The following is a 10,814-nucleotide window of genomic DNA, read 5'->3' as shown; positions in this document are numbered from 1 at the left end:
TGAACTTTACCCACCCCAGCCCCATGAAAGTCCTTTTCACTTTGGAAGCCTTTGAGACATTGACGGACCACCGCCCCCGCCCCCCATCCCCCACCGTCTTTTTTCGCATTTGAGCTTTCACCGTCCTCGTTCTATATATGCATATATATGGTGGAAGTTGTAAGAGCAAGGAGAATCAAATCTGCTCCTTCCATTTCGAATGAAATTCCGATCCCTATGAAATTCCTTATCTAAGTGGAATACGCGTTTTCAAAAGCAGAAATCTTTACGAGAAAGAAAAGGAAATTTTCAGTTTGAAGTGATGTTTTAACTGCTAAGACTTTTGGTTTTAACCTGAACAAAAAGATAGGGAAAGAAATCAGCGCCCCCCGGTCTATCCCCTAATTCCCTTTATTGGATTTTTACCCCGCATCCGTTTCTTTTTCTTTTTTTTTTAAAAAAAAAATTTCCTCCAGATTTTCTTCTTTCAGACAGTAGCTTTTTCTCTAAATTTTTTTATTTATAAGTAGAAGATTATGAATTTACAATCTCTCACGCTTTACCACTCAATTCAATCATTCTCCTTTAACTTGAACTAGACCAGGACGGTAGTTTGCAGAAGTTATTAACTTATCAAAAGCCAATAATAAAAAAAGGGAGTCCTTTAGAAATCAAAGTTCAAACTAGGGGAAAAACAGAAAAAAAAAAAAAAAAGCTACTACAATTTTATATCATACTGAATAATTTCACGATAAACTTGGGTGGACCAGAAAGAAAATTATATCAGAAAAAAGAAAGAAAACGGAGTAGTTTAGAGACAGATGTCTATTTCCAAGGTCATAGATGTATATAAAACTAGTTTTAATATGTTATTTATATCGATTGAGATTTTAAATCATCAAAAAATTATAAACAAATTAAGGTGTGAAAATATCTTAAAAAGTCGGAATAAAATAGTTGCACGTAACTCTCACAATCACAAAACGTCTGTCATCTTCATACTTTTTTTAAGGAAAAAAAAGAAGAAGAGGAAAATAGGGCTGAATCAAATTCCTTTTGTGAACTCTGTACGCGTCTAACCATAAAGGATCCTCTCATTATTGTCATATGTCATGATGATGCCGGAATGACCAAATATACAATTACTACTACAGGGGATCCCATAAACTAGGCGTAGAGGTAGACTGCCTCAGTCTAAGTAGTAGTATTACTAACGTGTGACTTCATCACGCCATCACTTTTCAAACTAAGACTTCTAATGTTTTTTTTTTTTTTTTCAAACTAAAATTCGGGGTCTTATCAATTAATTACACAAGCCGGGACGACGGACCACATCATGCTTTACCAACCCAGACGACACCTCTTCGTTTGTTTGTGCCGCCCAATTCTCATGTTTTACTTGCTACTTACCAGTAGCATATGTTTTTAACTTAGTTATTATTCAACCTGATACTGTGATGCTTGCTTCTTATTCAACCTCATAAGAAGCAAGGCCCCACAAGGCTTCTGATTGGTATCGAATGCCTCCTTTTCTAATTGCTTTCCTGCTTCTATGACTATTAGTACAGGATGCAGATGCTGTAATGCTAACAAAAACATATACTACCAGTAAACTTTTAATTGCCAAATTGCCAACTGAACTTGATTTGATTAGCTAAGCTTCTCGTAGACTAGGATTATACCATAATCAAATTTTACTTCATAACTAAAAAGGAAAAGAGTTCTCCTTTCTTTTCGTTTTCTTGTAAAGACCCATGGTTTCTATGAGCTCTTCTAGTTCATTTTACTCTTTATGCTATTGGTAGGCTCACCTCATGGGATCACCACCTTGTCATTCTACTTTTGGATGTCATTTTATACGTACATTATATCTAAACAGGAATTATGTTATTTCACTCGTAGGTCATCAGTCTCTGTGACTGTGGCTTTGAAAGGAACGTATAACACAATCATTTCCTGGTACAGTGAACATAAAATTTGTTACAAGCCGACTGCTTGAAGGCGCTGCGATTCCCAGTTTTCAGCTGGCCAGTAACTTGCTAAGGCCGCTCCGTGGCCAGATCAGAGGGTTCGCTTTCAAGTTTCAACTGTTTTTGTACTAGATATGGGGCATACATCACACATGTAATGAGTTAAAACTATGTTTTCAGACTCGGACCGGGTATCGACTCGGTCGTCCTCAGGGATCAGGGGTCAATGGGTTCGATCGAGTTCGATCGGAGTTGAATCGGATGACGTCATAAAGAAAAATTATTTAAAAATTAAAATATTGTATGTAAAATACTTAAGAACATGTTAATATTAATACATATATATTCATATATATTTGATGATTCAAATATATTTAATAATAAAATACAAAAAAATTAGAATAATCAAGTAGCAATTTATATTATTCAATGAACATTAGCAAGTTTATAGTTAAAATTATGAATTTGATTGAAAAATAACACCAAACTTTAGGACCACATTTATAAAGTATGAAATATTTGAGATATATTAATAATTTTTAACAACTCAGGAGCCAAAACAAAATATTCAAATTGCTTTGACCTTTCAAAAAAAAATTTGGGCGGCCGGACTTAGTGGCTGAGGTCTCCAACTCTACTGCACATGTCATGTCAGATCCCTGCTTCAATTAAGAAGGCCCCATTATATCTTTCCATCGGGCCCACCAAGATCCCACCGCTGGTTTGTAAGAAAGAAGAGCAAAAAAGAGAAGGCTTTGTATCAAACCGGTTCATCCGGTTTGTCGGTCAAACCCGGTCAAATTCGATTTTTGATCGGGTTTGAACGAGTTTTAAACATCCGAATTTTTAGAGCAATGCGGACCAGACACTTGGCCGGTTTTTGGTTCGATCGGCCGGCCCGGTCCGAGTTTAAAAACACAGGGTTAAACTGAGGTATAGAGAAGATGCAATTTCTTGTGTCTATCAGTTTCAGGCAGTCTTTTGGAGTTGGCAGTATTTAGCTTTGCATTCAATCATAGCTTGCGCTGCTAAGCTAATTATGGCTTGTTTTCCTGCCAATAGACGGAGTCGAGATTTTAATGTCGCGAACTAGCATTTGTACTTGTACTGGGCTGTGGAACTAACGCTTGGTCTAACGCAGGCCATTGCCTAGGATTTTGTGGAGGATTAATTTGCAAACTCATATTAATATCCTATTTTAGGTTGGATTTTTGTATCAATAGAACTCCGGTGTGCGGGTATTGTGAAGAAAAAGCATATAGTTGCTTGCATTTATATATTTAGTTGCAAATATCAATACCCTTATTTAGGGTGCGTCTGATACATTTCAATGTATATCATATTAAGTGATAAGTAAATAGTTTATCAATTATTTTTTAAAACAAATTTTGTCTGATGTTCTACTTTTTGTTATCAAACACATATAAACATATTAATATCTGTACTCATTATACTAAATTAAATTATCAAACAGAACCTTAGTGTACTTTGTTATGATTATATCCTAACTTATTCATTAATTGTTTGAATTCTTGGCTTGAATGGTGTAACTTTCTATAATATTGTTATTTCAATTAATGTAAAGGTGTAGTAATTAGTCACAAGGATATTTTAGAAAAGTACTAAACTAAATTTACTCTTTCAACAAAGTTAACTAATTTTTCTTAAATAGTGTATAACAAAAAAAAAAGACTATCCAAATATGACATAAGGAGTAACATAATCATAGTTATTAAACCCGACCCGGAACTCAACCTGAAGAGATGACCTAGTCATCGGGTCACTGATTCAACCGTGGATTGTACAATAATTGTATTATATAATATAATATTATGTTTTAAATTATTAAAACAGTAAAATTTTTAAGTTGATGGTTTAATCCGTGGTTCAACTGATTTTTTTTTCGATTCACCGATTGAATCATTGACCGATCAACGAATTTGTTGCTTAACTAGTTTTAAATAACAACCCAATCCGATCTTATGGTCGGTTCAGTGGTTTGACCGATTCGACCATTAGACCGGGTCAGGCTTTATAACTACGAACATAATGACAATATTCACATAATAAGTATAAATAATACATCTACATATTTCGTGAATAATAAGAAAATAAAATGACAAACTCAAATTGACTTCATGATTTTCTTTCAATCAAAAGAATGAAACAAATAAGAACTTCTAAATTAACTAAACGATATTTCATTTTTGGCCCCTATGCACCACCTAGTGTATCGTCACTAATTTAAATTGCACGGAACACGAACTCGTTCCGTTTGCTCCCAGGCATCTTCAACGAACGACAAAAAATGAAGCGTGTTATTTCAAATTTCACATTATATACTAGTTGAATGTAAGGCCTTCATGTGTTATTTTGCACAAGAGACACTACTTTAAGCTGAAACAATTCAAAATAACTTAGCCCGAGTGGTTGAAATGGTGCTGCCGTGATGATGATGATGATTACCATACCGAAATTTGTCACTTCACTTGCTAAGTGGTGGCCGGTGGGTAAAAGATGGGTCTATCACTCCATCGTTCCGTCAGGTGTCGTGGAGGAAATTTTTGTGATATGCATGCGCTGGTCCAGTCGTCTTAGATTCACTTCTATTTTGTGGCATCCTGCAACATTTGTCGTCCGATTGATAGAGAAATGCAGATATTTTTTTCCGTTCTTATCTCCAAAAATTCGCCCATGTTAATCCTAATTCCTAGGTTACTGGTATCGTTTGATAATATAGTTTGGAGATGGGTCGAGGAACGCAACACCGCACATGGATGACGCGCAAAATTCCTCCCTGAGATATACTAACTCATTTAGGTGCGGGTTTCTGGGCAGTGAAGATTCACGGTTACGGCCCTCGCTGGTTGAGACTTCAGAGTTTTCATATACTACAAATCATTTGAAGCTTCGACGTCCAACCGCACAGTTTCTAAGTCAACAATTCACAATCCACTTGGGATTATACGTCAGTCCGAAGAAGTATGACCTACTCAATTTCAAATACAGAACACTGGAAGTCAATGAATAAGTTTGATATCAACGGTATTAGGAATTAAGAATCTTTTAATGCTCCTGGTTCTGCGGGTCTTTGACTTGAGGATTGGAAGCATAAGATTGCATCCATCAACGTAATTGCCCCATAATTTAGTTCTTGTACTTGACTATGTTCACTTGAAACGCGGCATTAACAGTGCTTTGTCCCGTGACACGCGTTACATTGCTCTCTCCCCTAAGGATTCAAAATTCCACGCTCGTTTTCCCTTACCAAGAATAGATTAAAATCTTCGAAGCGGGGGGAGATCAAATTACGAGTCACGGGGCTACGGCCATTGATGCACATGGGCATTTGGGATTTGGATTAGCCCAAAAGGCAAGGGTTGTGTCTCATTAGTATTTTGTGTGTTTTCTACTCCATTAAAGGGAGAGCTACTACGCTTCCATTCTCCTTTTTTTTTGTTGTTAATATAGGATATTTTGATTTACGTTGGACTAATCCCCTACAGTATGTTATCAGCTGGAGTCGATTTGGTGACCTCGAATAACTATCCCGAAAGCGATTATCATGCGGGTTGCTGGCTGGGACACTGCGCTCTATTCAACTCAGGCTAACTTAACAATATGCCCCCGAGGCTGAAGCCGGTTGAATCGTGCTAATGTTTTGTTTGGACAGCTGATTATTTTTTCAAATATATTTGCTTACATCATCGTTACAATTTTCAATACACCTTTTTATCTTCTCAATTACCTTTTTATCTCACATACATCACATCACAAAAAGTGCTACAGTACAAATATCTCAAATAATTACAATCCAAACAAACCTCTCAAGTTTAGGTGAAAAGCAGAACCCAGTTAAGCAGAAGTCCCAACTTGTCTAATTGCTATTGCTAGAAGCGTGATTGCAAATTAAGGTCGTACCACTAACAATCAATTGCAGATCCAGAGACCCCCTATTAGGAATCCTAAGATTATTATAACAAAAATAGAGATTAACTAACCGTGCGTTTGTAGCAAATCCTTAGAAACTCATAAGTGGGAAAAAAAAAAATTCCCACTCATATTTTTGAAGTGCTAGGGCCCTAAAGTACGTACCATGGCATCGAAAGGGCCAAAAGATGCAAGTATCCACCCTGGTATGCCATCATTGTTTCATTAGAGAATCTGCTGCATGACCAATGGGAAACAAAATTCCACTAACAAAAGGGTGCAAATGATTAGAACTGTAATTCTTTGTACCTTTATGGCTCTTCACAAGCCCTGCAATGCATCGAGTTCTAATTTATTCATTTACTTGTCGTCATTAAAAAGAATTACAGTAACTTGTCTTATGGTCGAACTTATACCTATGACTTTTATTTGCAGGAATTCTTAAACTGTCACAATTATACAGTACAAGGACTAAAAGGCAGATCAACAGGAATTTTCTACCACCAAACACACGTGAACATAATTGTTGTCAAAAAACTCATGGATTAAAAAGGAGCTTCTTATTTACTTTTTGGGTCAAGCATCCAAATCTACCATAAAAACGATACAACGTTTTAAAATTGGAGCACTAGGAATAAAAAAAGTTGCAAATTTTAGCTAGAAAACAAGAGAGAAAGAAAGAAATCACTCCCTGTATTCATATACCCTGAATTTAGGAATAAGAATCTCTCTTTTTTTTTTTTTGTCCACCTAATCACTCTAATGATCCGTGCAGGCCATTTGTATTACCGTGTCGAAAAACATCCCGTAATTTTAAAATCAAAAACCCAAAACTAAAATCCCCCAAACCAACAAAAACCCGTAGAAACTCCAGAACCCCTTATTCCAAGTCCTTCCACAACCTGCATTATCTCTCCCACTTTGACGGGTCCCATTACCACTGGGCCCACTCGCACCGGGACTCGGGCTAGGAGCCGGACTAATTTCCCCGGCACCCTCAACCAACTGCAACGTGCCCTTAGCATTCAAATTCTCCGGCTTGAACTCGTGCTTTTCGGGCCCTGCCTTCCCCGACGGCCCCACCTGCCAAACTTGGTTCACCGTCGTCAGACTCTCCGGCAATGCCAGCTTGGCAAAAATCCTTATAACCCCGCCAGAGAACTCAGCTTTCTTGTCCAAAACGTCGAACCAAACCTTCGACTCAACAACGGAACTATAGGAGCTAATATTGTAGGTTTTAACGACCATAGAGCCGTTAGCGGCTTTGTATGCTAACAGAGCTTGTGCACCGGCCATCCCTGTTGCCGTTGGGTTGATGGCCCAGGCGACCCAGCCGTCGGATTTAGGGGGTGGGGCGATGAAGGCTATTGAGAGAGTTTTGTTGGTGGACTCGTAGGTCCAATGGAGATACGCGTTGAGCGAGGGCAAGTCGGTGCAGTTCGTGTAGTGGGTGCTGCCGCCTGTGAAGTTCTGTGACGTACATTTAAGAGAATGAGCCGGCGAGATTAGGAGTGGTATAAGGAGGAGGAGTAAAGAGACGGGAAGACATTGCTGGAACAGAAACGAGGCCATGGCGACAATGAGGAGAAGGGAAGTCTAATGGTAATAGGGTTCAATACTTCAATGGAAGGGAGGCCTGAGTCAGAGTTATATAGGGCAGGCACGTTTGGGGGTATCAGTCCATTTATTGTTAGGAATAGGAGGGTGGTAATAGAGGAAATTACCTGGTGAAGATAGGATGGTAGAAAATAGTGATTTCACTATTTCAGTCAACGTTGTATTGTTGTAATGTTGTTTAAATTAGAGGCGAAAAAGTAGAAACAAACAAAAATATTGAATTGTTCGGAGGCTCGAAGGAAAAGAAAATAGTAAAAAAAAGAAAAGAAAAGAATGTCATGACTCATATGTTAATTGGGTGGTGAAAATAATTTTACTAAACATAACTCTCCCTTTCCTCCAATTTTTCTCCACTTTTGAAGTCTAGATGGATGGTCGTCAAAATGTGTGGTCTGTATTAATATTGTTATGAATGCACACATTCATATTTATTATATCTTTACATTTAAAAAGTTTCTAAATTATTAATATTATATCTTTACATTAAATGTGTGGTCTGTATTAATATTATTATGAATGCACACATTCATATTTATTATATCTTTACATTTAAAAGTTTCTAAATTAATAATATTTTTTGTTAAAAAATTTAATACCTGAAATCTCTCTTAATGAATATTCACTGGATATCCATTAACCAATATATCAGCAAGTAAGCTACAAGTCCACAAATACGAGCTTGCAAAAAAAAAAAAAAAAAAAGGGTCGACAACTACGAGAAATAGCCCCTCCGACGGTCCGGGTGGGCTGGTCAAATTTAAGAAGTCCAACTTGCATGTTCACTTATGGTGGGAAGAGAAGATTTGATTTAAGACTCAGAATCTGGCTTTCACACTGCATTTCAATGGACCGACGGAGTGCGAATGGAGACACTTCGCGGGTAGGTAGACAAGCATTGACAACATTTTGGGTTTTTAGAGTTTAGGTTATAATAAATAATAATTGAGAGTGATTGGATAGTGAAATTATTTCAAATATTATAATGCAGTGTAAGCTTGTCAGAAACCCAATTGGTAAGTCAGCAATTTTCAGAACAGTGGATGAGGGGGAAAAAAAAGCAGCAATAATCAATTTGTCAAGGAGAGACAATTTGGATGTGTTTGGATTGAATTTTTCAAAGAAAATTATTACGTTTTTTATATACATATTTTTTAATCACTATTTTATTTTATATATATCAAATTGTTACAATAATTTTTGTATAAAAAAGTTCAAAAAAAATGCAATCCAAACAAACACGCACTCTTATTCCTTCATTGGGAGAAAAAAATGAGGAAACCCGAAATTGTTTTTGTTTAACGTTCCCAAATTTTTCATTCACGCTCTATTCGGGTTTGGGGTTATGGTTTCAACTTTCAAGGGGGCCAACAAAAAAAAACACTTTCAAGAGAAGCTGACTGCTTACCGTCACTAAGTGTCTATTAGTATCACACGATTTGTCTTTTCTCTTGCTCTGCTGTTAAGTAGTAAGCACCAAACATCTAGGTGCTTTTACAATTTGTTTAGACAGAAGATTATTTTAAAAAAAATTTTAGAATAATTACTCTAATAACTTTTGTAATATGATGTACATAAAAAAAATGATTGAGAAGAGAAAGAAATGAAGGAAATTAAACCAAACTATTTTAGTATTAGTTTCCTAATTCGTTTTGGTTTCTGATTTGTTTAGTTTCTATGTTAGATTAGGAAATCTCAAGTTAGCTTCTAATTAAGTTTTGGTTTATAATTGTATTTGTTTTATGAAATTTTAGAATCTATAAATACTGTCAGTCTAGTAAGTTATTACTTGAATAGTTGATTTGAGTTTTGAAATCACGTTTACTATGATTGAAAAGTATAATCTTAATTTTCCTATGATATCCGTATAGGATTGGAAAAAAAAAATGCATCTTCTCATTTAAAGATTTATCTTGATTTTGTCAATCCCCATAATTGAATGCAAAAAGAACGTTTTTCTTGTACCAACGGACCCCCACCACCCAATGCCTAAGTTTTGTGTCATGATTTCTTGAAATCTGTTGCACATTGAAAGCCAAACACAAAAATTGTGAGACACATTAATTCCACCGACATGCCAAGCAGAGACAGCCACAGCCTGCTCGTGTTGTGACTTGTGACTTTTCACCCCGGAACAAATCCTCCGCTGAAAATTACTCATCACACTGGAGGATGTCAAGTTCTCTCACGCCTGAGATACTTATGCATGATTTAGCTTCGATTTCGGAAACTACTACCAATGGCAGACGCTCCTTAATGCAAACACGTGCAGAAAGGAACATTCGATTTCACAGATTACCAGTGGAAAAAAAAGAAGAACAGGGAATGATTTTTGCCATCCTCTTCATCTCGTACCTAATTTTAACGAAGGTCGTCATGTCACAGTACTAATGCGGTGGACGAACCTTCGTCTCCCAATAATTGTTTGCAGGAGTTGGTCATCATGCACAAACTTTTTTCCCAAGGTCAGCAAAAGTTGCGAGGTTTCAACCGAAAGCACCAAATGTTTATTACATGTCCGGACGTGCGAAAGGAACAAATTGATTTTAGATGCTCAGTTGGTAGATGTCGTATTGTTATCAATCAATTAGTTTCTTTCCGGTTCAATAAACCGGACAAGCTATTAACATCAACACAATTATGAACAAGCTGGAGTAATATTTCCAAACCAAGTAGGATGCCCCTCTCGACTGATTCCGTAGTCTGGTAGTTATCAATAGATTATGTGATCGATTTTCGTGTGTTACCTCGTTGTGTATCATTGGGGCAAGGTTCTATACAGTTTTAAGGGATTAGTCTGGTCGAAAAATTGAAATACACTTAAATGAAAAAAAAAAAAAAAAAAAAAACCAAGTAGAGAAGGAAGCAAATAAACAACTTCAATCAAGCTAGGAAAAATGCATTCATTGAATGTAATGTTTCTTCAAAAATTGCGTTTACGGAATGCATTTTTTTTTTCTCTCTAGATATTTATTCCTTAAAAGTTGCATTCACCGAATAAGATTATTTTAAAAATTTCAAATGTCTCACAATTTGAGAACTTTTTCCAAAAACTACCGCCCCTGGGAAATTTACTCTGGCACTGACAAGGGCCGTGCACGTCCAAGACATAGGCCCATGTGCTGCATCAAGTAAGTCTTGGAGACTATCTCAAAGGGCTACTCATGGACCTAAATTGCAGGCTCAATTTATCCAGAGTAGAGCTTGGGCCACAGAAGATCAGCCAGCCCAAATATGACATCCAGTAAAAGAGTAGAACTGCCTACACGTGTGAATCGAATGGGTCCAGATACAGTTCATTATCGTGCTACCGCAAGCACC

The 10,814-nt window shown here is 36.7% G+C and overlaps 1 protein-coding gene across 1 annotated transcript; it reads right to left on the bottom strand.

Annotated features, from left to right (window-relative positions):
• Nucleotides 1–6,402: 6,402 nt before the first annotated feature.
• On the bottom strand, nt 6,403–7,527 carry LOC113761533 (auxin-induced in root cultures protein 12). Its single transcript, XM_027304563.1, has one exon. It carries the CDS (start codon nt 7,449–7,451, stop codon nt 6,699–6,701), a length of 753 nt encoding a protein of 250 aa, XP_027160364.1. The 5' UTR covers nt 7,452–7,527; the 3' UTR covers nt 6,403–6,698.
• Nucleotides 7,528–10,814: the final 3,287 nt, after the last annotated feature.

The sequence above is a fragment of the Coffea eugenioides genome, chromosome 1, assembly GCF_003713205.1.
Source record: "Coffea eugenioides isolate CCC68of chromosome 1, Ceug_1.0, whole genome shotgun sequence".
Taxonomy (NCBI): domain Eukaryota; kingdom Viridiplantae; phylum Streptophyta; class Magnoliopsida; order Gentianales; family Rubiaceae; genus Coffea; species Coffea eugenioides.
This window is presented reverse-complemented; position numbering and strand designations above follow the sequence as displayed.